General features: G+C 35.5%; 4 protein-coding genes across 7 annotated transcripts; 2 read left to right on the top strand and 2 right to left on the bottom strand.

Moving 5' to 3' along the window:
- Positions 1–1,816: 1,816 nt before the first annotated feature.
- Positions 1,817–6,232, top strand: LOC130821789 (receptor-like protein 9DC3). Its single transcript, XM_057687568.1, has 4 exons — positions 1,817–4,573; positions 4,783–4,908; positions 5,011–5,157; positions 6,215–6,232. The coding sequence occupies exons 1-4, from the start codon at positions 1,817–1,819 to the stop codon at positions 6,230–6,232; spliced, it is 3,048 nt and encodes a 1,015-aa protein (XP_057543551.1).
- On the bottom strand, positions 6,130–8,662 carry LOC130820975 (protein NRT1/ PTR FAMILY 6.1-like). 2 transcript variants are annotated; one of them, XM_057686556.1, is made up of 4 exons: positions 8,211–8,662; positions 7,918–8,135; positions 7,233–7,813; positions 6,130–7,134 (listed from the first exon to the last, which is right to left on the bottom strand). In XM_057686556.1, the coding sequence occupies exons 1-4, from the start codon at positions 8,386–8,388 to the stop codon at positions 6,303–6,305; spliced, it is 1,809 nt and encodes a 602-aa protein (XP_057542539.1). In that variant the 5' UTR covers positions 8,389–8,662; the 3' UTR covers positions 6,130–6,302. The 2 variants fall into 2 exon arrangements, with proteins under 2 accessions (XP_057542539.1, XP_057542540.1); XM_057686557.1 differs by having other exon boundaries at positions 7,233–7,777; positions 8,211–8,594.
- Positions 8,663–10,592: 1,930 nt separating this feature from the next.
- LOC130820699 (hypersensitive-induced response protein-like protein 2) lies at positions 10,593–14,756 on the top strand. Of its 2 annotated transcripts, XM_057686170.1 has the most exons (7): positions 10,593–10,732; positions 11,639–11,743; positions 12,338–12,535; positions 12,809–12,929; positions 13,277–13,368; positions 13,452–13,548; positions 14,068–14,756. In XM_057686170.1, the coding sequence occupies exons 3-7, from the start codon at positions 12,347–12,349 to the stop codon at positions 14,427–14,429; spliced, it is 861 nt and encodes a 286-aa protein (XP_057542153.1). In that variant the 5' UTR covers positions 10,593–10,732; positions 11,639–11,743; positions 12,338–12,346; the 3' UTR covers positions 14,430–14,756. The 2 variants fall into 2 exon arrangements, with proteins under 2 accessions (XP_057542153.1, XP_057542154.1); XM_057686171.1 differs by lacking the exon at positions 11,639–11,743.
- A 99-nt stretch (positions 14,757–14,855) lies between these two features.
- LOC130820700 (mitochondrial outer membrane protein porin of 36 kDa-like) lies at positions 14,856–18,465 on the bottom strand. 2 transcript variants are annotated; one of them, XM_057686173.1, is made up of 7 exons: positions 18,386–18,465; positions 18,216–18,273; positions 18,051–18,118; positions 16,829–16,939; positions 16,552–16,638; positions 16,243–16,451; positions 14,856–15,478 (listed from the first exon to the last, which is right to left on the bottom strand). In XM_057686173.1, the coding sequence occupies exons 2-7, from the start codon at positions 18,262–18,264 to the stop codon at positions 15,172–15,174; spliced, it is 831 nt and encodes a 276-aa protein (XP_057542156.1). In that variant the 5' UTR covers positions 18,265–18,273; positions 18,386–18,465; the 3' UTR covers positions 14,856–15,171. The 2 variants fall into 2 exon arrangements, with proteins under 2 accessions (XP_057542156.1, XP_057542155.1); XM_057686172.1 differs by having other exon boundaries at positions 18,350–18,433.
- Positions 18,466–27,153: the final 8,688 nt, after the last annotated feature.

The raw sequence follows: 27,153 nt of genomic DNA, 5'->3' as shown, positions 1-27,153 counted from the left end.
TCAGTTAAAGCAATGGATTTCATTTTGGGCTTTAAATTAATTAAGAAAATTAGCATGAATCAAGTGAGTAAAACTAATACAGTAACTGTAATACCTAAAATCAGAACAGCAACCCATTGCTCCCAATTCCCATTTCTTTCTCGTCAGTCAACAAGTATTGCAGAAAACTAATACCCAATTCGGCAATTCCCAATCAGAAACCCATTGCTTTGCAGAAATTCGAGAGCAACACAACAAGGCAACAAGTAAACTAGAGGTGATCAAACACCGGGCCGGGCCGGGCCGAGAGGAAAAAATATGTCCATTGATGCGGGCCGGGCCGAAGTGCGGGCCAAAAAGTTCTTGCCCAAACCCGTACTGTGCGGGCTTTGCGGGCCTATGTTATATATTATTTATATATATTATGTAAAATTTAAATAACTTTATAATTTTTAAATTTTTATGTAAAATTTATTTATTCAATCTAAAAGGTACTATTATGAAGTATTGAAAATCTAAAGAGATTGAAGCAGCCAATATAAATGACAAACTCATGGTCCCTGCCTCCCTCCTACTGCTTGCACTGTTGTACCAAACAATTTCTTCTATTTTTTTAATTTTAAATTAATTTTAAGATAACCATGATTATTTCACTATAACTTAAAGCACTCATCAATAATGCTTTAAATTAAAAACTCTCATTTTTTATTTAATAATTTCTAATCAATCACCGTGATTTGTAAATAACCAAAAAAATAAAAATATAAAACTAAAATAAATAAAACCAAAAAAGACAAAGAAATTCACAAAACTACAAATACAATTGTTGCATATTATACATAATTTAAAACACAAATTAAAAATAATTGAAATAATCAAATACAATTGTTACATATTATACATAATATAAAACAAATTTAAAATGCAAATCATGAACACACACTTTTTCGGGCCGGGCCGGGTCGGCCCGCGGGCCAAACACCAAATCCCAAACCCGTCCCAAAAAAATTGGGCCACTTATTTTCTACCCAAACCCGCCCATCGGGCCATATTTTGACACCCAAACCCTCACTTTTTCGGGCCGGGTTGGACCGGGCCGCCCATGATCACCTCTAAAGTAAACAAATGAAATTGGTACTTCAAATTACCTTCTTGAGGAGTGGGAGATGATGAAGAAGAAAAGAATTGTCCAAGAGGTGATGGCGAACACCCTTTTCGTGGGAACGGAGGGCGGCGGCGGCTACTTCTTGAAGGTCGACGTCCCATAGATTTAGGGCTGAGGTCGCCTGAGGCTGAGGATGAAGAAGAAGCGGCTGAGGATGAAGAAGAAATGATTTAGGGCTAAGAATTTATCACACATTCACGCTTGCTTTTTCTCTTTTAAGTTTTAACTTTTAAGGGTTGAATCCCGACGGGTCCAACCCGATCCGAACCGTTTTTGACCCACTTTTTGCGGGTTTAAAAAAGCGGGTTAAACGGGTCACTTTTTTAAAAAATTTATTCAAAACCCACTTTTTGCGGGTTGGGTTTTTTTGGATTTAGCGGGTCGGGTTCATAATTGACAGTTCTCTCCACAGGTCATATGTGATGAGCTGCAATAGTAGGTTTAATAATTAAAATTTTCTCATCTTAAAATGACTACTACTTTGAATTTTCTCCTAAAATTCTTAGTTCTACGCAAACCTTTGAATTTTGTGAACTAGAGACTTACAAGTTACAAGTACTAGTATATAAACAAGGTTGATAACATTCATCATCCGTCCAAAACCTTCGTTTAGCAGGTTAGTGTATTCTGTACCTCTATTTGGAGTTTGTATTGATGACCAAAACCAGAAAAATGTGCGCACCTATGATCTTACAGTACAATCTTTGGGGATCCTGTGTGAGTCTAATAGTATTAGTTTGTCTTGTGTTGGGTTTGAGTTGTATTCCAGTAAGCTATAGTCTTTCCTTTTCCAACTCTTCCAAACATCTCTGTGACAGTAAAGACAGTTTGGCCTTGATAGAATTCAGGAAGTCTCTCAACCTTGTCACTTTCCCAATCGTAACCCTGTGCTCCAAAGAAGCTACTAAGCTGAAAGATAAACCATGGAAGCTGGGAAGTGACTGTTGTGAATGGAATGGTGTAACTTGCCATCCTTTTACAGGCCATGTTATTGGTCTCGATCTTAGTTGTGCTATGTTTTACGGAACTATTGAGTCTAACAGCACACTGTTTCATCTCCGCCATCTCCAAACACTTAATTTGGCTAACAATGTCTTGTATGACTCTCGTATTTCTCCAAAGTTTGGCCAGTTTCAATATTTGACACACCTTAATCTTTCCTTTTCAATGTTTCAAGGTGAAATTCCATCTGAAATCTCTCATCTTAAAGGTTTGACTACCCTTGATCTTTCTTATAATTCTGATCTTATCTTGTCAAATTTCAAAGTTTTTATGGAGAATCTAACTGCTTTAACTAGGCTTAAACTTGATGGGGTTAGCGTTGATTCAGATGTTCCTAGCTTATTGATGAACATGACTTCCTTAACATATTTATCGTTATCCAATTGCCTTTTGCATGGTAGATTTCCTTCTGAGATTTTGGACTTACCTCAATTGAAAGTTCTCAATGTAGGATCTAAACCAGATCTATACATAGATAAGCAATTGGGCAACTGGAGCAACTCCCTCGAGATAATAAACCTTTCATCAGTAAAATTCACTAAACAGCAGGCTCACTTTCCATATTCCCTTAACCAACCAAAGCCTAACCTGAGACAGTTAAAATTAAATGGGTGTAATTTGTACGGGATGATACCACCATGGGTGTGGAACATCTCAGAAGCAATTGACCTTGGAAGTAATTTACTACATGTAACCTTACCTTCCACACTTTCCCGTCTCGTATCTTTAAAAGAATTGATCCTTAGCTCCCACACCATTGGTGGTAGTGTACACATTAACGCATTTTCAGGATTCAAAGATTTGAGTAATCTTGATTTATCAAATACAGGTCTTTCACTGATAACTACCTCTACCAGCACTAATAAATTCAACTCCTCTTTAATCTGGCCTAAGCTCAGCTCTTTAGCCCTATCATCTTGCAATATTAGTGAGTTTCCTTCTTTGGAAACCCCTGAATATTTGGAGTGGTTGGACTTATCAAACAACAATCTCCAAGGAGAGATTCCGATATGGCTACAAAATGCTGGTAAGTTATTGGACATTCATCAGAATGTCATGCTTCTGTCTGTGAACCTCTCTTGGAACTCTCTAACACATGGTCTAAAGCATATCCCTTGGAAGAAATTGTCCTATCTCGACCTTTCATACAACATGTTACAAGACTCTTTACAAATTTATCCAAGTGCACCTCATTTAGTATTCTTTCTTGCCTCAAATAACAGATTAAGTGGAACCATAACTCCATCTATTTGCAATTTTAGTCAATTATCAATCCTTAATTTAGCAAAAAATGATCTAAGTGGTGAAATTCCTTCTTGCTTGGGATCTGGTAATGTGTTTCAAGTATTGAATCTACAATCAAATAGGCTCAATGGTACCATATCAATACAAAAATGTTCAGATTTTATGCAGTATCTAGATTTAAGTGAGAATCAATTGGAAGGAGGGGTGCCTAAGTCATTGTCTCAATGCCAAAAACTGACCGTCTTAAATATTGGAAACAATAAGTTGAGTGGTACATTTCCCACTTGGCTTGACAGCATTCCAGAGCTACAAGTTCTAAGCCTACGATTCAATAGCTTCCATGGTCCATTAATGAGTTCTTTAGAAGTCGATAATCCATTTCCAAAGTTACGTATTCTTGATCTTTCAAACAATAACTTTAGTGGAAAATTACCAGTCCAGTTTCTCAAAAATTTAAGAGCAATGATGAATAAAAGTATGGACTCTACAGGAAGTCCAAAGTACTTAAAAGATGAAATTACAGATTTTTACTCGTTTTCAGTTGTGTTGACAAAAGATGGGTACCAACAACTTTTTGTGAAGATCATCACATCTTTGGCTGTTTTAGACATGTCAAACAATAGATTGGAGGGAGAGATTCCAGATCCTATCGGGCAAATGTTCTCAATCCGTCTCCTTAATTTGTCACACAATCACTTTATAGGGCACATCCCTTCATCCATTGGAAAGTTGTCCATGCTCGACTCATTAGACCTCTCATTCAACATGCTTACTGGCCATATTCCTCAAGAACTAGTTAGTTTAACTTTTCTTGGTGTCTTTAATGTGTCATACAATATGTTGGATGGACTTGTTCCTCATGGGAGTAACTTTGGTACATTCTCAACCGATTCATACAAGGGAAATCATGGGTTGTGCGGACAACCATTGCCCAACTGTGGAGGAAATGTTGCACCATTTCTAGACAGTTCCGGAGATAATGATCCTGAAGATGAGGAAAGCTTAGTATCAATGTGGGATATCATAGCAATGGGGTTTGGAAGTGGTGTGGTGGTTGGTTTCGCTTGGGGTTACTATATGTTATCAGTAGGTAAACCCTTTTTGTTTATTAGATTGGCTACCAAAATGGAGTTGGTTTTACATAGTTTTTGTGAGCTACATTTTGGTAGACGAGGAAGAACAGTAAGAACAACAAGGAACTAAGAATTTTAACGTCATTTGTATGAGTACTATCTTTTCCCAGTATTGTTATTGTACTTCTATATTCTACTATTCTCCGTTTTGTTCTATTGACTACATTTCTCTCAAAAAACTCTCACATAAAAGAGAGAATTGCAGGTAGTTAAAAACAATGGAGGATAGTACATAATAAATGTGTAATCATTTATAAGAACGTTATTAGCAACTTTGCCATGATTATTGTTCGTGCCTTTATGATTGTTACTTGGTTTATATTGTTAGTCTTGCTACTTGCCTTGTCTTACCTAGCCGCAACATCTTTATCTCTTTTGTTGAGGGTATGGTCCGCCCTAAGATGATCCGCATAATTCAGTTAAGCACAGGTTTGATAATAGTTTCCCATACGTCATTTTCCATATGGGGAAATTTTGTAAATGCAGAGATTTGAGATTTTCAATGGTAAAGTTATAACCTTTACATCATTCAAAATTCTTTTTGTTACGAGCACGATCCTTTCTATGGGATTTCTCACATTGGGTGTTGTTACTAGTGCTGTTGGTGCAATTGTATTGAGATTCTCTATTTTGGTATGTGACTTCTGTTTTTGCTTATTTGTATCGAGATATTTGCCATTCATTGAGCTATAGACTGAAAGTATTTACTTGCATGCTCATGCCTTTTGAAATTTGGATTATGATTAAGCTTCTACGCTAGCAAAAAAGGGTGTTGAAGATCTATTGTCAGGATAAAAACTAAATTGTAGACTTGGACATTGCCTTCCTCCTCAAGATTGAAAACCAAAGTTCCTAATAACATAATTATCATCGTATTATACGCAGTATATCCCACTCATAGAAATTATGACGAGGGTATGAGAAGGTTTGGATGAAGGCGGACCCATTGTAGCTACTATATACGATTTTGTAGTATAAAGCTAAGTTACTAACATAACTTGATACATTGTTTTTTTTGGCAATCCAAATGTCATTAACAACCGAAAGAGGTCACCTTTGGAAAACTATACACTCAAAATAGATTGACTAAACTGTTCTGCACAAATTTGCTCAAGTTTAGTTAGTACCAGCCTAACCTTTTAGGAAGGGTGTGCTGGTCTACTTTTCATATGCAACACAGAATCTAGTAACCTACACCAACATCATTTCCTTCTGAGCCTCCGTGCATCTCTTAGCGGTTGCAAATTGTATCTTTTTGACCACCTGTTCAACACTTAACTTGCCTTGATTAACCTTCTAATGATTTTTTTCTAACCAATGTATATTGCATAAACGCACACGGAAATAGAATGTCGTTCACCTTGACGGCTTGACTTGCCTTGTTTGCTGCTCACACTTCTTAGCTGTTTGAGTGTCTCTTCATGCCCTTGCTAAACTAGCCTAGTATCACCTATCAAACGTAGTAGGCTAATCCAAATCATTTGGCTATATCTAAAAGTCAGACAACAGATAACCTTCCTAATTAACAAATATTACTACATTTAGTTGATGTGAAAGGCCTATAGAAGTTAAGAAACTAAGTATAAAATGCTATGTGAATCAAAGTTGAAGTTAAAAGTGGCAGAAAGAATGTAGATTACACAGTGTAACTAGGGATGAACTTTTCACATGCTTTCTGTTTTGTGTAAAGGCTGCAGAACTGCAGTAAAATAAATCAGTCACTTTGGGTTAAAAAAGTTTTTGATGTAAAGCTGATCTGATGCTTCTTTCCTCCATTGTTATCCTGCTTGAACTATTCTGTATTTGTATCTGTGAGCAACATAAAGGAAAACACAGAAGTTGATGATACTGAGTCCTGTAAGAAGCCAATATAAGTAATCAAATCTGCTAGTGTTGATGTTCTGGGATAGCCAAGAAAGGTTGCTCCGTCGCTTATCGACCGTGGCAGCCTTAATAATGTTGTTCAAAATGGTTGCTGCAAAACAGCCCAGGCCTCCTGCAACTGCTGCATAGGCTGATCCTATGCTTCTCATGGCATCTGGAGCCTCTTCATATAAGAACTCTAGTAATCCCACGATGCAGAAGACTTCAGCAATACCGAGGAGACAGTACTGAATTAGCAGCCAATAAGCACTCAGATTTGGCATCGGGGTGAGAAAGTTGTACTCGTAATCATGGCTTATGGCATAATGTCTCCTGATCCTCTCGAAAACTCCCGCCCATGCAACTGAGAGGATGGAGATTCCAAGGCCGATGCCTACTCTTTGAAGCTGAGAGGCTCCATGAGGATGTCCTGTGATGCGTCTTGCTATTGGAACGAATACGTAGTAATAAAGGGAGAGCACAAGGAAGATGCTTAGGGCAGGAAATACAGGCATGCATGTCACAGGTACTTTGAAATGGCCTAAGTGGGTATTTAAAGTGTAGGCTTGTTGAACCGACAGAGTCAGAAACTCAGTTAGGACGACACTCAGCATAATCGTGCAGGCTGGTATAGGTAACAATTTAATCAAGATTTTAACTTCTTCCACTTGGGTAACTGTACAAAGTCTCCATGGGCTTGGATTTGGGCCATCTTCTGGCAGCTTTAGGGATGCTTTGTCCAAACATCTGGCATTAAACAGTAAGCAAGCGTACTATTATGAAACTGTTCTGAAGATCTTAGGCATTTATGTTATCCAAACAAAAGCATTCACTTGGATGTATACCTGAAGTCATCAGTATGGGGAATTTTGGCACTGCCTTTGATGGCACATTGTTTTCCCGGAAGCTCGTATAAGGCAACCGTCTCACTGGTAGTGAAAGAAGCATTTCTTTTTCGGAAGGCTGAGACCAGAACTTGTGCTACACGTGTCAATGGACTTCCACCAGGCAGCCTATGCCGGTAAGTAGGAGTGCCGATAAAGAAGAGTACATTAGATATGCCCATCCCTAAGGCTAACGAACCAAATGCCAGTCCCCAGCCATGTTGCATTTGGATATAGACGATTGCAGTGAAGGCTATGATAGCTCCAACGGTGACGGAGAGGTAAAACACGTTGAAGAACTTGTCCAAATGAGCCTTGTAGTCTTTACTCTTTTCATCAAACTGATCAGCTCCGAAAGAAGAGACACACGGCCTTATGCCAGCTGCTCCAAATCCTGTTATATAGAGAACCGTGTATAGATAAAACATCTGCCATGTCTTTGCAGGCTCACAACTGCCTAGGAGGAGTGATATCTCATCACATTGTTCTTGGTTTGGCATAAATACCTTCATTGTTGCACATATCGTTATTCCTGTCAGCCCCTTAATTCAACATACACGAGATAAATTAAGGGAAAAGCCGCCACAAGCGCACAGTATACATGAGGAAAAACAGGAAACAAAATGACTTACAGTTGGTAACTTACCATTAGATAGATGGTTGTAAAGATTGCAATAGTCCAATATCGACCAAGATAGGCATCAGCTAGAAAGCCTCCAAGCACAGAAGACACTTGTGATATCCCGAGGAAATTATTTACAGCATTGGCAGAACTCGAGAAGGGTCGATGCATGACATAAAACATAAAAGCCACCATGTTCACCGACAGACCAAAGTAAGCCATTCTCTCGGCCATTTCATTTCCTGTGAACCCATCAATGTGAATTTCAAACGGAAATACTACTTGAAACTATCTTAATTTTGTAGCAAACCACCTACCAAAGATGAAAAAGGCCGCAATCCAGCCTCCTGTCTTAGAGAGATCCGCATCAAACATAGGCTTCCCGCGAATATTAACAGGTATACTTCCTACAGTATAACCTCCACCAAGAGGCGTTCGTCTGTCATCCGACTCACTTTCAGGCGAGTTTATGATTCCACTTCGCTCCATTTCCATCGCTGGTGCTGATATCACGAAGACTTCACCTTCAGGCGACCGGTTTTTCTACTACCAACGTCAGGTACACAGCCTCGTAGCTGAAATTTATCTGTGTTTTGTTAATCTGTGGCACAAAATATGTGAGAATTTCATTTTGGGTGTATGCTACACATGATGGACCACATTAATTTATTAATTTTGAAGATCTGTTATTAGTTGTTGTGGTTGACAGAGATTTTATGCTCACCTATTTTTGACAATATTTATCAAATTTTGTTTTCTTATCATTTTAGTCATAACTGGTGACAATCTTACTGTAACGTGCAAGAAGTTTATTGGAGGCATAGCTTCCCACTAAAAGTTAATCTTTGTAGGGCTGATTACATTAATATTATTGCCCAAACTGCAATGCACGATACCATCAACCAGTTTCTGTAAGGCACTACTACCAATCTGTCAACATGCCATCATTAACATTGCACTAAACGCCCTATTTTTAATCTTAATCATATAGATTTTAGGCAAATTATCAAATAAGACGGTCTTACGGTGAGATCATCTATATTGGTCTGATCTAATGTATACTTATTCTTTGGAATGTAATCACTTATAACTTTAAAGTGATCAATTAGAGAAATAGATTGATTATATGCACTCGTATTATGGTGAGACAGTTTTATAAGACTTGTATATTTTATCATCAGTTCGTAGGAGAATCAAAATGACAAAAGATTATGAGTTTGAATCTCAATCAACATTTATTGTTTTCTAAATGCAATATATAACGTCATAGTTAAGAAGAATATGTGTTGCATATACATTTTTTGTCTAATGAACTCTCAGTGTAAGGAAGAGTGACAAAAGATATACAATATAACTAGAGTACAATTATGGGCAATTGTAAATTTGTAAATCTCAACAAGTGCTAGAGTGGGTGAATAATAATCACTTATACCACTATACATTAGCACTTAAAAAAATCCGTTATAATGCTAGCGTATTGAAATGTCAAATGGGTAACAAAAAATAGCTTTCTAAAGGATCATAATGATTAGCAATTTTAAATTTGTAAATTGTAATGACACTAATCTTACACTAAATCAAAAACTTATCATGTAATTATGTAAGCAATTTAATCAACTAATCCATCATTAGCTCCTGATGAAAAGCAAATGGCTATGTATGCTCTCAATACATGATCAATATACTTCTTTTATAAAAAGGAAAGTGTAACAAATAAAAAAAATACTCGAATAAAAAAGTATTCTAGAATATAAAATTAAGACATAGCAAGTCGATAATAGAGGAAGGATTATTAATATACTTTTATAATCTTGCAGACTACTTTAACTGTTGATTTTTAATTAAACTTCTTCGTTTTTATGTATTTTCTAAATTTGTATTTTTTAAATTATTTATAAGGTTTTCTGTTTTCAAAAGAATAGAAAATAAAACTCCACTTCTCAACAATCTACATATATCTTATTACTAGCTTAACTTTTACTATCTTACTTCAATAGATACTATAAACTTCTTATACTAAACCATCATAGATATCTATGATGGACAATATTTCAATAGTATCAATACATAGCTTCTTACCATAAATAATATCTTACTTTAATTTAATAAAATAATATTTTTATTGATTGGTTTAATTGCCCGGTCTTTAAACTTATTTTAAAAAAAAAACTCTTTTTCAAGAAATTAAACTTATTTAATATGACAAACTATTTTTCTGATTTATTATACAAAACTAAGATTTTACAGTAAAAAGTGATACTTGTTTCCAATCGAGACAAGATACAATATCTATTGAACTTATTTAATTTATAAAGGAAAGATTATCTAGAATAATCTAATTTTTTTTATGATTTTTCTATAATAATCCCACTTATTGATTAATCATGAATAATCCTAATTTTAGGGAGCATTTGCCTAGAGTAAGCTTGAGTAAATCGATGACCTGTAATAGTACGTAATACATCGAAAAAAGTAAATTGAAAATTAATGTAAAATTAAAAAAATATTTTAAAAATTCACATAAAAAATTCCGAATACTTAAAAAAAATTAAAAATTTTTTAAATACTTTTTTCACATTTTATTTTAATTTATCTTTTTTTTAAAAAAATAAAACTTACTATAACAAGTCATTTGGGTTATCAGGTTTAATATTTTTATAAATCAATAAAATATTTAATGGCATTTTGCAAATACTTCCAAAGGAAGTACCTTCCTTGTTGTCCTTCTCTGCCATCTTTTTGTTTGCTGTACTTTTTCTTTTCTCCTTCACTTCAATTCCCAAATCTTACTTTTCGTTCTTCGTAGGTTTTTCTCTCACTCTCCTATTCAATCTCCAAGGTACTCCACTCAATTCATTCTTTCTTAAATTTCTAATCAAACCTCTATTATGTTTAAATTTTTCCTGATTTTCATTTCAATCTAGGGTTTGGAGTCGTCGCAATTTGTGATCTATTTGATAGTTTTCGTCTAAATTTAGCGTTTTTATAAGATTTATGACTTTGTTAATTCTTTAGTTTCGTGTGACCTTAAATTCACCGAATGATGACGAAAGTATCAGTCTTAAATCTTGATATATATTATACTCTGAATCGATTTTAGTTGATGACTTAATTTATTGTTTCTGCACACAATTTTGGAAAAAGTTTGTAAAATTATGTGCATTTTGACTAATAATTCAGTCATTATGATACATTATTGTTTGTGGAAGACGTGCTTTTCTTGCCTTTTGAGTTTTGAGTCTGGCATTTTTAATCATTGTCGATAGCTTCATAGTCAATAGGTCTTATCTTGAAATTTTTAAAAATTATCTTTTTCTTGATCATTGTCATAATTTTTTTATATATAATTTATGTGAAGTCGGAGATAATTTACTAACGGTTAATTGGAAACCTTTGATTATTATAAGGATAAGATTGATATACCCGGTCCCTCAAACCCTACTTAGGTGATAGTGTATGCATTTTTAATAACATAGGCGGAGTAAAAACACAAAATTAATATATGAGATTCTATTTATTTTGTGTATTTTAAAATTTTTTAGAACTTAAAACAAGTAATTGAGCACCTTGCACATACCTAGAACACGTTAATTAGATTTGATTGGTCTTGTTTTTGAATTTTCTCATTTTTTTGGTAATCTTAATGTGGACTTCTTGATGTTGCTTTCCTAGAAATTTTCTAGGAAGCTAGCATCATTGTTGATATATACTACATTTGACATACTTCTATATACCACTCTCCTAGATATCTATTGCCTCTGAATTCTATATACATATTCTACTTGGGTATGGTGTGAAAGTTGGAAAGCATCTATACCTCTGATTTCTCTACCTGCTTATAGTCAGAAAGGTGAAGTTTTTATTTATTTGCGAAGCTTTGCGTTTTCTTTTGTTCATTTTGTTATTTGATGTCTTTGGGAATAGGTTTTCATGTATATCTCTTCATTGATTCACTTTTTCTTTTCTTGGTTGTGTAGTTTTAATGGTTTTTCTTATTCAAATCTACATGATGTCTAAGTCCAAACAAATCCAAAGTATATAGCTGATTGTTGGCATGGGAATCTTTTTTAAGGCCTGTAACTGGCTTGAATGTTTGGGGATGGTAAAATGCTAAAGAAATATAGGAACGTTATTCTTAGTACCGTTATATAGGATCTGCAACGGAATCTGAATACAATTTATCGGTCCAGCAGCTTAAAAAGTACCCTAATATGTTTTTTGCCTGCAATTTGTAACACCTAGATATATTCTTCTGTTTGTCAATAAGGGATTAAAAATTAGTCTTGGAAATTTTGGTCTAGCTTATTGGTGAGCATGGAATAAACTAAGTGTTGTGCGTGATGATCCTTTATGTGTCTTGGGAAATAATTGACATTTTTTGAGTATTGGCTTTTTTTGTAATTGAAGAGGTCTTTCATTAACCTTGATGCTTACTTGTCCCCAGAACTAAATCATGGGACAAGCTTTGGGCTGTATTCAAGTGGGTCAGTCAACTGTGGGAATCAGTGAAAGATTTGGTAAATTTGAAGATATTCTTGAACCTGGATGCCACTGTGTTCCATGGTGCCTTGGGAGCCAGTTAGCGGGTCAGCTCACTTTGCGTGTGCAGCAACTTGATGTTCGTTGTGAAACCAAAACTAAGGTTTAATTTCCATTTTATTTGGCAATGTACATGGACTTTATGATAACTGTGGGATTTTTTAGCTACTTTTATTTAATTTGACATATTATTCTATGACCACTGACTTTAATGGGCCCCATCGATAATTATTTCTTTGAACTGCTTTTCTTTGTTTTATAAATCAAGCGCCTTTATGAATTTTGAAGTTTAATTTGTTTAATGAACTTATGGATCCTACCTTCTTCTTGTGCTACTTGTTATCTCTATAACAGTTTAATCTTCTAATTTCTTCAGGATAATGTGTTCGTAACAGTGGTTGCCTCCGTGCAATATCGAGCACTGGCAGAAAAGGCATCAGATGCATTTTATAAGCTCAGTAACACTAGGGAACAGATCCAAGCTTATGTGTTTGATGGTATGATTATAAATTTTTACGGTCATGGTTTCAGTTTTTCTATAGGCTTTTAGCTCGATAAGTATCAGTGATTTAGGAGTGTTTCTGATATTATCAACACTGGTTGATATTATTATCTTTTTAGCGCTATGAATATTAGATAGAATTTGGCTATCTCTGAAATTCTTTTTTGGCTGGCCCCGTAATCTAGGCCGAAATTGATTTCATTGATGAGATTTGTTTCGGTCCTTCTATAATTTATTGAGCTCCAGTTTGGTGTGGGTTGGTAGACTTATGGAACTGATATATGGTTCTGTTTTTGCTTCATGTCTCTGAATTGTGCTGATCTGCATCTCTTATCATGACAGTTATCCGTGCTAGTGTACCAAAGCTGGAACTTGATTCTTCATTTGAGCAGAAGAATGATATTGCAAAGGCTGTTGAACAAGAGCTGGAAAAGGTAGTTTTGATTCACAAAAATTGTGTGCTGAGTGAACTGTCCAACAATTTAAGCAACTAATTGTTTTTCTTGTGTTTGTACAGGCTATGTCAGCCTACGGGTATGAGATAGTTCAGACTCTTATTGTGGACATTGAGCCTGACGTGAATGTCAAGAGAGCAATGAATGAGATCAATGCTGGTAATGCGTATAACTTGATCTTATAATCTCTATGCCTCAGTTATAAAATTTCCAGCACCTTTCTCCGATATAAGCTAGGAGTACTTAATAACTGATAAATGGTAATCTAGTGCAAACCACCACTTCGAATATGTAATCACTCCCGTGGATGTTTCGTGAATTCATAGAGATCACTCCTAGTCTCCTAGATTCTTTTAGATTTCCATATCCTCACTTTTGTCTGTGAAAATTAAAATAAATTAAACATCACTCAGACAGGTTTTGCATTTCTGACATACTAACATATGAAGCTTTGTGTTAAAATTCCAAGATGCACCATGCTTTGATGCCTGCTCAGCCGTTTTATGCATAATATTATGCCGAAGTATCTACGATTTCTACTTTTGTAGCTAGTCATTTTACTTGTACCTTGTGATTGAAATATCTGCACACATTTTGGATTATCTAGGATTCATACTAGTATCTTTCTGGACTGTAAATATGAAAGCATTCTGACTTATGCCTTTCGATTCCTAATAGCTGCTAGGATGAGACTGGCTGCAAACGAGAAGGCTGAAGCAGAAAAGATACTGCAAATAAAGAAAGCTGAAGGGGAGGCAGAATCCAAGTATCTTGCAGGGTTGGGTATCGCGCGACAGCGACAAGCTATTGTAGATGGATTGAGAGACAGTGTGCTCAACTTCTCTGAGAGTGTGCCAGGAACAACTGCCAAGGATGTGATGGACATGGTTTTGGTGACCCAGTATTTTGATACAATGAGAGAGATTGGTGCGTCATCAAAGGCATCCTCTGTGTTCATTCCTCACGGGCCAGGTGCTGTTAAAGACATCGCAACACAAATCAGAGATGGCCTCCTTCAAGCACAAACAATGGAGCGGTAATGGGTACAATCTTATGTGGAAAATATTGTGTAGATATTGCTTGGAAATATTTAGCATGGGGTGGTTTGATTTGGTATTGTTGAAGTTCCTTATAGTATTGTATTGCAGCTATTTATAGAATACCTTACCACAGTGGTTTTAGTAATACGTGTAGGAAAATCTTATATGCAACCTTTTAAGATTATTTTTTTTATGGTGAGTTTGCGACTCGATTGTACATATGTTCTGAGTTTACGACTTGATTGTGCATATTGTTTGAGATTGTTCATCAATTGAGTCTTAGATATTTGATCAGAAGCAGCAAAAGTCACGTGCTACCTATCGAATTGCCCTACTGGTTTAAGGTTTTTCAATTTGCGATTGTGAATATATAGGAATGATTAATTCCCTTAAACTGTAGGGGATTTTCCACCCAAACATTGATCATAGTAAAAATAAAATCATTAGCATAAAGTGAAAATGATACAGGATTTCAAAAAATATGATTACATTGCAATTACAAAAATGCAACACTCAAATTGAACTGTTACTCAAAACCTTCTCATCAACAAACGAACTTCTGAAAAAAAATAAATAGAACTGGTGCACCACCAGCCATAATTATTGTATACAATTGACCACCAAGAAGCAAGTTCACAAGCCCATGGTGAACGAATTCCGAACAAAAAGTTCTCTACAAGACTTGCCCTTCTTATTTCCCCGATTTCATAGATCTTCACCAAACAGAAAAACAGGGCAGCTCTTAAGGTTTCAAAGCCAAAGCCAATCCAACCTTAGCAGTCTTGTCGATAGCACTAGTATCCACCTCCCCAGAAATGGTGATAGTTGATTTAGGACGCCATTCATGCTGGATGAGCGCACTTGCTTTCCCATAGTTGTCAACACGAGCCTTCACTGAAGTCAGTGGGTCCAATGCATGTTGAGTACCAAAGGTGAGTGTATTCCCATTAGTTGAGAAGCTGTGGCTCAATTCTGCACCAACAGCTGCCTTGGTCAGTGGGCTCACGATATGATAGTATGAAGCAATCAAGGTGTCAGCTTTGTCATTCCTGCAGAAGAAGGTCTTGGTAAATAACGGTTATTTGTGAAGTTAATCACCCTTATATGGTAAGTATTTGATAGGGTTCTTGGTAAATAACGGTTATTTGTGAAGTTAATCACCCTTATGTGGTAGTATTTGATAGGGTTCGAGTTATTTTAATTTATCTTTTTTGGTTTTGTTTATTATATTTTTTTTTTTTGTCTTTATGGTGATTTACAAACCGCGGTTATTGATTAGGAATTTTTGTTTCTGCAGCACCCAATAGCCAACACAAGAGTAAAAACAAATATCCAACTAAAAAATTAGAAAAGGAACAAGTAAATATCAAACAAACACGCTCCAAAATTTCTTCTAGGACAAATGCATACAACTCTATGGAATTATTCACGATAATAACCAACAAAAATTGCTACCATGATGAAAGAATACACCTTATAACATACTATGGACTTTCAAAAGAAGATGAAAACCAAAGATTATTTGGATGTAAGAAGTCCAAAGAAGCTTAGTAATTTACAGGGATATAAGATAGAAGTGAATGGAGGAAGAATTAGATCCTTGGTGTTGCCAAACCCATCCGATGGGATAAACACTTTAGCATTGTTTTGATTGTTGTAATGTAATATGAATTATGAACTAATAATATTGTGACACAATAACATCAAATTGCAACTTATAGTTTTCTCTTTTAGCAGCAGTAATGTGTAGCACACGGATATAGAAAAGAAGATAACAGATGTGTAACAGCATACCATATGCAAAGAAACTTACAAATTTAAAGATGCAATCAAATCAGCATTGGTAAAGCTCAGTCCAGCATTGCACTTAGTGAAATTTCCAGAAGCAGTGTCAAATGAAAGGTCAGTCCCCAAAGCAAGAGTACTGTTTCCAAAAACTCCGGAGAAGTTAACAATGGGGTTTGCTGTCAAACCAAAGCTTGTGCTGATGCCAGCATACTCATGCAAGTACTGCAGTTCAACCTGTTGACATAATTTATAAAAATTAGAGTATCCGTTCAATGTCTTGAACCAATATAGATTAATAAAGAAAAACACTAGATGATGGCTGATTGATTATTACCTTGCCAGATCTCTGATCCGGAACACGAAAACTGAAAATAGCCTTCAAACCAGGGGCAGGTTCATCAACTGTAATTGTAGTGAGAAGCTATGGGGAAAAGCCAGAGACAACAAAGTAGGAAGGTCAGGTCTATACAGAATCCAAATATTTACAAATGTTCAAACATAAACTGTTATCTCATGACTCAATCAACAGTTATACAAACTATATAAATCATATTCATCGTATCATAAACTTAGAAAATTGGTAGTAATATACATAAAAATATACTACTCACGTTGGAGTTAGTATCAACTTTGACATCTGTGGTAATGTTCTTGTTTGTAAACTTAGTTCCAACATCAGCTAAAAACAACTCTCCCTTCTTTGAACCAGTAGAAGTGATAGCCTGCAAGATAAAAAGTTTAACACTGTAAGTTTACAAAGAATCATGTCATGCATGTCGGAAATTCATCCTCTAACCATATAGTAAAGTAAACCATTCAGCAATAACTAGCAATCCGAAATACTCTATATTTAAACTTAGGTTAGTTTTTCTTAACTCATACCCATGCCACAGAATAAATTATGATTGCAACTGCCCTTTGTAATGCGTTTCTGTACTCGCTCAAATTACATTCATACTCCATATATCAAACAAGTAATATACAAAGGCACAAAGGTTTTATATCATGAAGCCAATGATGGAAAATGAAACAAAAGTGTCATCCTGCTCAGATTTTGTTGAACAATATCCATTAAACAATCTACGTAAAAGTGAAGAAATAGAATTAAATTCTTAACCGAAATAATACGTGAATCTAAAGAATTCCACCCTTTTATAGACCCCAATGGACAGTCACAAACTTATTAAGCATGAACAATTGAAACACAAAAAGGCCCTGAAATAACAACTAATCTTGATAAATCCTAAACATTAATGATTTCCCCAGCATACATTGTTCTGCATATTATCTCAAGCAAAGCATAATCAAACAATCAGATCAGACCAAACCCTATACATCCATCTATCGTTAATTTAAAAAATTTCAACTTCTACCAATCGTAAATCCAACTCCACCAAACCAAAACGCAAAAGCACTAATATATAGGAGCTGGATTCTATCTATCCATCTCTTATAGACACAATTTGATTACAAACTTTTCAATCACTTCACAGGCATGAACAATTGCAACACACAAAAGCCCAGAAAATACGAACTAATCGTAGGTACAATCCTAAACATTGATCATTCCCTCAGCATCCATTGTTTTGCATATTTTCACAAGCAATTCAACCCATCAAGATGAAACCCAGAAGAAATTCAAAACCCATAAGCATAATCAAACATTCAGACTAAACCCTAAAAAGTAAAAACAAATCTATCATTCATCTGAAAAATTAAATTTCTATCATTCATAATTCTAACAAAGAATTCCATCAAACAAAAACGCAAATGAACATCATCTAAGTTCGAAAGTATCAAATGAGAGAAAGAAAGGGCGATGATGTAACATACAACTCCGGCGGAGGTGATGGTGGTAAGGGTAAATTTGTGATCACTTTGATAATCCTTGTACAAAAGATCTATAATAGAAACAAAATCAATACCAAATTAATTGACCGATTAATTGAAGAAATTGAAAATTGTCAACGCAGAAAAAGAAAAGATGAAAAAAGGAACCTTTGGCTTTCTTGCCGATTTCAGAGTAAAGTCCAGGACCCTTCACCATTTTCTTCAACTAACGGATTTAACAGAGAGAAATTAGGGTTTGGGAAGATGAAGATGAAGATGAAGATGAAGATGAAATGACATACCAGGGATGAGAATCAAAGAATATTACAAAATCGCACCTTTTTTTATTTGGAGAAGTCGCACACTCGCACCTTGATGTACATAAATTAGGAGTTAGGACTAAAATGTTGTTGTAACGTGAGTATTTGAAAAAAAATAAGATTATTTAACAATTTTATTTAAAAAAAATAAGCTTATTCATACCCAAAATAAGCGTCATTGCCTCCAAACCTAAGCTTGGTGTATACTCGCACTTACTAACAGCGAATTAAAAGAAATGGTCAAAAATTTAGTCAAGTTACTAACAGCGACTGGTTGATTAGTCAAACTATTACGTCGCTGTTACTAACAGCGACATATCCCTTGACCTGGTTTGACTTTTATTGATCTTTTTGTATGATTTAAACTAACCTTTGTAAAATTGAAAAATAGCCGTTATGAAGTTGAAAATAGCCGTTGATATGGAATTTGATATGGATTCGTTGAACATGAATGAAATTGTGTTGAATTTTCGAGAGTATTTTCCCTATTTGAATATGATTGTCTGTTTGTTTTTGATTAAATTCATACCGCATTCTTGGCAGAATGATTCATCGCCGAAAACTCTGAGTACTTAACATCATTTCATTCATAATAAACGTGTGATAATACGATAAAAATATATACGTCTACATATATATTACAATTATACACAAAAGTCTAAATGTTACAAATATTGCATATGTGCAAATGTTCAATATATACAAAATGTCAATAATGTTCAATATATACAAACAGTATACTAATGCTAATCCTCCTCCTGTGCCCTGTCTAACTGTGACGGTTTACGACGCCTCCTACGATAGTAAGAGGCCGTCGCATGACGCTCGGTTGGAGCTGATGACAGATGCAATGCCCTGTGCCTGCATTAAGACTGAAGTATTAATGAAATGTATAACATGTAAGTTTTATGGATAATAATCAACGTTGAAGAATACTTACAAAGTGTGTCATCGTCGATGCTCCTGTGATCCGCCTGCATCGTCAGTACACTAAGGTCTCGAGGGCCCGGAGCTGCGGGATCCATCTCTACTGCAATTCAACAATAACGAAGTTGTAGTTATGATTATACGTAAAAAGACTTAAGATACTGTTTATGTTTATATACTCAAATACAAATACTGTTTACCTTTACGTGCAAGTTCTAGTGTTGTGACCTTCACTACCACACCGTCGACAAGCGTTGCGTCTCCTTAATCCTTCGTCCATCTCGTTGGTGATCCTCCTTGACTTAAGTTTTCCTAGTCCACGAATGTAATCTGGATCGTGTATCACCTCAACACCGGTGTATTGAGGCCATGACCTCTTATCAATCAACGGCATAAATATGGATTCATATGTATTTACATAGCTCTGGGTAGTGTAGCAAGAGTCCACAAAACGCTTATACGATAAGTGTCTTTTAATACAAACGACAAGAACATGAGAACAAGGTAAGTGACATATGAAGGGTATGTTACAAGTGCATTTCATTTCTCTCAAATCGACACTTTGTATTTTACCACCCTTGGCAGATCCTCTATTACCACGTCCAGTCTTAACTTGAAAAAGGCCTCGTCTGTAGTCAAATGCGACGATCTCATAAAAGTTTGCCTTCTCAGTGTTACGGGTAATAATTCTTGTGGCGTGTGAAGTGTACTTACTTCCCCCAATTAGCCATGAATTTGCATTCTCGCGTCTTTTAACAATATAATCATTAACACGGTAGAAGGTGAACTCCACAAGAGTAGTTATAGGCAAGAAACGTACACCCTTTATCACGTTATTGAATACTTCGGCTAAATTGATATTAGTAACACCATACCTATACCCTTCATCATGACATATTGACCATTTACACATATCACCAACTTGATCAATCCAAAAAAGAGCTTCTCGATTAGCAACACCAATAGCTTTCAATCCCTCAATGACCTTATGTGGTTGTCTTTGCTCTGCAGTCCTTCCATACATCTTCTTCAGCTTCACATTACCCATTTGACAGTTGAAGTTACTTAACAAATGCCGCAAGCAAAACCTATGATGGGCATTCGGAGGTTGCCATTTCGGCTCCTCCATGGTTGCTAGAATGCTCGCATGTCTATCGGAAATAACACATAAACCTGGACTATGCTTCACATGCTTACGAACACACGCTATAAACCAAGACCACGCGGCTATGCATTCTTTCTCTACCAAAGGAAAGGCAAGCGGGAAGATTCCCTTGTTCCCATCTTGAGCAATCGCAGTTAACAACGTATGGCGATACTTACCATACAAATGTGTTCCGTCAATGGCAATAAGGGGTTTGTAATACTTGAAGCCCTCAATACTAGGTTTAAAAGCCCAGAACACACGTTGGAAAATTCTAAACCAACATCATTATCTTCCTTAAAGAACCACTCAACTACAGTCTCGGGGTTAGAAACTTGCATTGCTTTCAAGAAGCGTGAAAGGAGAGGATAAGAGTCTTCCTATGTCCCGTAGATGGAGAGAAGGGCTTGCTGTTTAGCACACCATGCCCGCTTATAGGTTACTTCGACACCAAATTGGTCTTTCACCATTTGTCGCACCACAGAGACCTTAATTGATGGGTCTTCAGCAACACAATTTCTAATAAGATTGTTAATCACGGAAGATGTCAAATGAATGTGTCCAGCTGACACATTTTCAGTACTTAATACACAACCCCCATGCTTCCCTTTATATGTAACAATCTCCCATGAAGGTGAATAGGAGCTCTTCCTAGCCCTAAGCCTCCAAGCACACGCTCTCTTACACTTCAAGGTGAGCACGGTTTGATTCGAAGTCTCAGTTCGGTACTCAACGTTCTTACGAATATGATACAATCTAACAGCATCCAACAACGCATCCTTGTTATTAAACATCACACCCTTTTGAAACTCTCCTTCATTGGTATAGGTTGTATCACAAGCCCAAGACCTCCAAGAGTTGTCCTCAACGTGTTCATCTAGAGGGGGAACTAGTGCATAATGTGTAGGAGCAATGATTGTTTGAATGTTGCCTAAGCTCATGTCATTAGCTAGAGCCTCCTCGTCAACACCCACATCGTCCTCAGAAGAAGCTTCGACGAATTTATTACTCTCACTATTAACATCACCCCAAGGCTCATTTGTATCTTCTAAGTCATTTGAGACTTGAATTTGAAGTTGATTGGGTTCATCAGAAGGAGAAGAGGAAGATGGCATAATAAGATTTTTAGTTTCTTTGGTAGGGAAGGGCGTATGAGAAGGAGCAGAAGAAGTTACATTCAAGAATGCATTTGTTTCTACAACATTGACATCTTGATCCCCTAGGGGTACCTCTTCTACATATAACTCTAAAGAAGGAATAGAGGTAGACTTTGAATTAGGGTTTGCATTCAAATATCCTCTACATTAAATTCAAACATTTTCTACATTAAATTCATGAACAAACAATCACATTATGAAAATCATAGCAAATATTAAAATTTAATAAATACAAGCAAAAATTCAATACCAATAAATATATATTAAAATTTAAACGTCTTTTCTACCTAGTTTAGGGGGCAGTTGAGTTCACCATTGATTTCTAACCATTTTTCAATGAAATGAAAGCCTCAAAAAGGTTCAACAATGAAAAATATAATGCAAAGATGAACACAAGTTTTTTATGAGATATTTTGGATATCTCCCCCTCAATGTAGTTTATTATATTGAATTCAACAATTACAAGTATAATAAACCTCCCCTTCTTTTAAGAACAATCTCTCAAGATCACAAATACTAAAGCACACTTTCAAGTTTCTAACAATGCAATAGCCCTCTTAACAATATGTGTGTTTTTGGTGACCTTTGTTCTATGAATGATACTCCCTTTAATAGTGGAAGGTGAGTATCATTGTAACACCCCTGAATTTCCAACCCCTTAAACGAAACCAGAAATCGTGAAGGATGGGAGGAAATTTAGGTGTTACAAAAAAGAAAAGGAAAATAAATTAAATAAACGTTAAAGATTAATTAAAAAGGTGAGTGAGTGAAAATTTCGACAACATTTCTGTTAAAAACTGAGGATGTGACAAAGATAATGGATAACATAACTAAACTAATCTGAGGCCTTTAATGCCTTTTAAAAATACGTCACAACGGAATGAATCATCGTCGGCTTCTCAAATCATTAACTCTAACGAGGATCGTGGTTCCAGTGTTAATGCATCGGTTTGACGGATACTAAAGGAGTATTCTCACTACCATACATCCAAAAACTACGCAGCGGAACTATGGATCATACAAGAAGTCATATGGCTCCATACGAAAGAATTATACAATCCTAAAAAGAAAACTTTACAAGTAATGTAAAAGCTACAAGCGTTAGGCAACTTGTACACAATTGCTACAATTGTGCTCCACTCTTTCCCCCAATGCGAAGCAAAAGAAGCTCCTATACCTGCCATGCCAAGCTATGATCCTCCTGCTGCTCAACATAATGACCATAGTCAAATGTGTCGTAGCAGGAACATCATAGGAAGTCATGAACAAACAACAACAAACACATACATGTCAGTAATCAATGAACTTATAACAATTAGAGCCATTGAACAAAACTATAGACAACGATATAGCATAGCAATAACGAATCTACTCATTTGTTTAAACACCTCTATTTACTCATGATTTCTCTTTTAAACTACTAATCCCTTAAAGTATATTCAAAGGTAGTGGATCTTTTCTCTATTCATGGCATAATGACACGGCCAAGGGCGTTATCGGCCACTCGGCGCCCATGGCAAAGTATGAGCTCATACCCCCACCAGTTGACCCTCACGAGTCCTACCTTCGGGAAAACTAACACACTAGGGTACCTGATAGAGCTTTATTTTTATATTATTTTATTATCTTTATTTTCTTTTTATTAAATTTTTTATTAGCTAAATATTACCATCTTCTACTTTTATTACTATATATGTATATATTATTATTAATATTATTATCAGTATAATTAATAATTATTATTAATATTACTACTAAATATTATTATTATTATTATTATTATTATTATTATTATTATTATTATTATTATTATTATTATTTTAATTATTAGTTTTAATATTATTAGTATTAGAATCAAGAAAGAGGGAAAGAATTAAAGCAGAAAATGAAACAGCAGCAACTCACGGCTCGCGAGTTTAGTCGCGGCCCACGACCTGAGCGCCCCAACTTTATATGATTTGAAACTTGCTGCCTTCACTTTTGGGATGCGATTGGATAAAAGAAGCAGCATGGTTGACGAAGAAATGGCAAAAATCGGAGTAATGATTTCTTCTCTTCTCTTATGCAAGTAAACTTTTGTAAACAAATATAAAAGGAATGGATTGTAATAGTTTAGGAAAAGTTTTTTGCAATCAAGAAACTTTAGCTGAATTTGTATTAGGGTTGTAAATTGGGAAAATCTTTAAAACTCATTCTTCCTCATGCTTTTGTTGGAGATGGCCATTGTTGGTTAAGGTACTCATCTTGAGGAAAGTTAGTGTCCTCTTTTGTCATTAATTGTAAGTCTTTCTCTTTTATTAATACAATCATCTTTGATAATCTCTTTGCTTTTGAATATGAATGGAATTGGGTTAATTGGAATGCTTAGTTGCAAATAGGTTCTCTAATTGCTTATTCACATGCTATTGAATTGGATTGTTTTGTCTAATTTGAATGTGGTAGCAACTTGAACAATTTACAAGTCTTGCTTTAGTTTATAAGTTGTTTAAGAAGTATCATCATTTTGGTTAATTGTAAGTTTTCTTTAATTTACACTTCCTTAAGTTTGTTGACTTGTTATGATGTATATTTGATGCTTTTTATTTATGCAATTATAATCAAGATAGGGATACTTTTCCATTCAATAGACTAGTTGGTTGTGTTGATTTGAGAAGATTGGAAATTAATGTATGAATTTGGAATACCAACAAGTACTCAATAGGTTTCACTTTCTTACAACCACATAATCTTTATTAGTTGTTCTTAGTTAATTTAAAACAAGTTTGCTCCTCATTACACTTAACCCTCCCTCCTATATTAGTGTTCATATCTAAGAAGATACACCTGAATTAGCTGGAGGTCATATTTTCTCTGTGGATCGAACCTCTGCTTACTATTATATTACTTAGTTTTATTGTATTTAGGAGTAGTTGTAAATTACTTTGGCAAGCATAAGCAACTGTAAAAATAGCTTTGTCAGTACCGATCCGGTGAAGAGGCCACCATATTGGGGTTTGCAAGGCCCGCATGGTAACACCTCGGTCAAGAGGCAGTATCGGCCACCCAGTGCCTAATGACAAAAGTATGCTCACACCCCCCTTGCGGTGATCCCGTCGGATCTCACTTAGGGGACTACTAAATCAACCAGACATAATCCAGTTGAGTCTCGCCAACTATTCATAATCAAGGCTCAATAAGTAGGAAATCACTTCGATACCACACACAATCATAGTGCGTTCTCTACTATTTAGGAATTTGTTCTCATAGTCTCCTAATACTTTCATTCTACTTGCCTATACCACTATTATGACTATTCGATAGTGTAGTTTACTTTCTGACGCTCTATAATTCTAATATGATACATATAATCATGAAATATTGATAATACCTTGAAACGATGAATATGATAATTAATTACTGCGTGTACGTACCTGTAAGCGTCACTGCACGACCAAAAGTTATAAAAATCACCCAACTAAGATTCTACTTTTCTCTTATGAACCGGAAACCTATACAAGTTAGGAATAGAACTAATAAGTTCCCTTAACTAATTTGTCATACCAGCTAAAAGCCAAAGTAACCACTATCATCCATTCACGACAAGTTTTCAATTACTTCTAGCACGTACGCAACTCATTCAACACCAAACATAATCGTCAATTCAACAATAACACAAGTCTTTCCTTCGACTAAGAATAAAAGGATTATGTCAACTGTTTCCTTACATCAACTAACTTTGAGTTATAACGATTCACATTATCTTAAAATAAAAACGACGATTCACACTTAAGTCTCATAAGGTTAAATATAACACTAATATGACATGATGACAATTCTTAAAGTGGTCGGATTGCGACATCATTCGCTACATTCTCCAGAGTTAGAGAGGCTACAATTGAGCATCACCACAAGCAACTTAACAACCTTCTACAATAAGTTGATATCATTCTCATGGCCTTACTAAGATTACGCATTATGAATTTAATAACACCCTAATAAGAATACTTGTAATTCACAACAATCAAATCACAGCAATTAGCAACTATTATTCCCAATTTAACCACCAAAATCACTTCCATAGTCGGCTACAATCATCACCATTATTAATTATCACAACAATAATCAATCAACTAAGTTTCAAAACAAATTTTAAGGTTATTTAATCAATCATCACACCACCCAAAATATAGCATAAAACACATATCATTAGTAATTTCATCTTTAAATCCAAACCTAGTCATTTCATGTTCAAAGATAACACTTTTAACCATTATCCATAGCAAGAATCAATAAAACTAATACAGCACCAAAATATAACATGAAAGTCCACACCATTACTAATTTCAACTCTAAATCAAACCCTAATTATTTAATATTCAAAGATAGCACCTTTAATTATTTCTCATAATAAGATTCACTAATCATAAGGCAAAATTCAACACTATACTCATAAGCTTAATAAAATTCTAATTAGAAACTAGGAAAATTACTAAGAGTAAAGATGAGAGGCACACAATGGGAGAACTAGAAAAGGAGGGGTGAGAAGACAAGTGTTTAATATAGTGGTGGTGGCGCAGGAGGGTCAAGACACTGCGGTGGCCTTGGTGGCGGTGCAGGCAGCCGTAGCTGTTGTTGGGGTGCAAGAAAACACAACTGATTTTGCTTTTTAGGGGGGAGAAATCGCAGTTGTTGCTACTTCCAGGAGGGAGGAGGTAGGTGCGTCGGTTGCTATTGGTGGGAGTGAGGGTTGTCGGCTGCTGTCTTGGTGGTTGTAGCGGCTCACAGAGAGGTGAGGGAAGAGAAGAGGAGAGGGAAGGAAGGAGATGGCAGCCGTGGGTTTCGCAAGGTGAGGGAAGGGTTATCTCACTTAAAAGTCCTAACCGATCCTTTTTATTTTGTTTATTCATTTATTTATTTATTTATCTAGATTCTTCTTCTTGCGATGGACCTTCGTGTGCTCACAAATTTTAATAAAATAATAATTTTAATTCGAACCTCTTTAGTTTAGTTGTCGCAAATCTATTTTTAATCTAAATATGTCAATATTTAAATTCTCATGTGAATGAAATTTACTGAGACTAACTCAAAATACTTAATATATTATAAAATCTCCAAAAGTGATAATAATAATAGTAATAATAATAATAATAATAATAATAATAATAATTAATGATGTCATAAAATGACGGGGTGTTACAATCATTCTTAGAACCTCTCAATTACTCACCATAAAGCACTTTTAACACCCCAATTAACTATGATAATAAACGTTACAATAAACAATAGAGTAATACACCACATTATTGCATAATCACTATAAATTCTGACCAAAAACAGGATTTAATGTAGTATGTTCGACTACCGCTCGATCGAGCCACTACCTCGCTCGGTCGAGCGAGCTTCCAATGAAGCTACTGACTTGTTCTGGACATTCTGCTCAACCGAGCCAACACCGCTCGATCGGTCAAGCTAGGCACTGCTCGAGCGAGCGCCTGGTCGAGCCACTCACAGTTTGCTTCTTTTCTTGTTGCTTTAATCAAACAACTTTCATCAATCGTTTTAAACCTTAAACCACCCAT

Source organism: Amaranthus tricolor, chromosome 8, assembly GCF_026212465.1.
Source record: "Amaranthus tricolor cultivar Red isolate AtriRed21 chromosome 8, ASM2621246v1, whole genome shotgun sequence".
Lineage (NCBI taxonomy): Eukaryota > Viridiplantae > Streptophyta > Magnoliopsida > Caryophyllales > Amaranthaceae > Amaranthus > Amaranthus tricolor.
Note: the sequence above shows the minus strand (reverse complement) of the source record. Positions and strands in the feature narration are given on the sequence as shown.

What these genes read in the sequence shown, in the direction of transcription:
- LOC130821789 (XM_057687568.1), top strand. Translation starts at nt 1,817, where the DNA reads ATGTGCGCACCTATGATCTTACAGTACAATCTTTGGGGATCCTGTGTG. An exon ending in TTGGTAGACGAGGAAGAACA is followed by an intron (nt 4,574 to 4,782) that starts GTAAGAACAACA and finishes ATCATTTATAAG; the next exon opens with AACGTTATTAGCAACTTTGC. An exon ending in CTTTATCTCTTTTGTTGAGG is followed by an intron (nt 4,909 to 5,010) that starts GTATGGTCCGCC and finishes TTGTAAATGCAG; the next exon opens with AGATTTGAGATTTTCAATGG.
- LOC130820975 (XM_057686556.1), bottom strand. Translation starts at nt 8,388, where the DNA reads ATGGAAATGGAGCGAAGTGGAATCATAAACTCGCCTGAAAGTGAGTCG. An exon ending in TGCGGCCTTTTTCATCTTTG is followed by an intron (nt 8,136 to 8,210) that starts GTAGGTGGTTTG and finishes ATGGGTTCACAG; the next exon opens with GAAATGAAATGGCCGAGAGA. An exon ending in CCCCATACTGATGACTTCAG is followed by an intron (nt 7,135 to 7,232) that starts GTATACATCCAA and finishes GTTTAATGCCAG; the next exon opens with ATGTTTGGACAAAGCATCCC.
- LOC130820699 (XM_057686171.1), top strand. Translation starts at nt 12,347, where the DNA reads ATGGGACAAGCTTTGGGCTGTATTCAAGTGGGTCAGTCAACTGTGGGA. An exon ending in CCAAGCTTATGTGTTTGATG is followed by an intron (nt 12,930 to 13,276) that starts GTATGATTATAA and finishes TTATCATGACAG; the next exon opens with TTATCCGTGCTAGTGTACCA. An exon ending in TTGAACAAGAGCTGGAAAAG is followed by an intron (nt 13,369 to 13,451) that starts GTAGTTTTGATT and finishes GTGTTTGTACAG; the next exon opens with GCTATGTCAGCCTACGGGTA.
- LOC130820700 (XM_057686173.1), bottom strand. Translation starts at nt 18,264, where the DNA reads ATGGTGAAGGGTCCTGGACTTTACTCTGAAATCGGCAAGAAAGCCAAA. An exon ending in CGGATCAGAGATCTGGCAAG is followed by an intron (nt 16,452 to 16,551) that starts GTAATAATCAAT and finishes TTATGTCAACAG; the next exon opens with GTTGAACTGCAGTACTTGCA. An exon ending in TTGATTGCATCTTTAAATTT is followed by an intron (nt 15,479 to 16,242) that starts GTAAGTTTCTTT and finishes CTTCTTCTGCAG; the next exon opens with GAATGACAAAGCTGACACCT.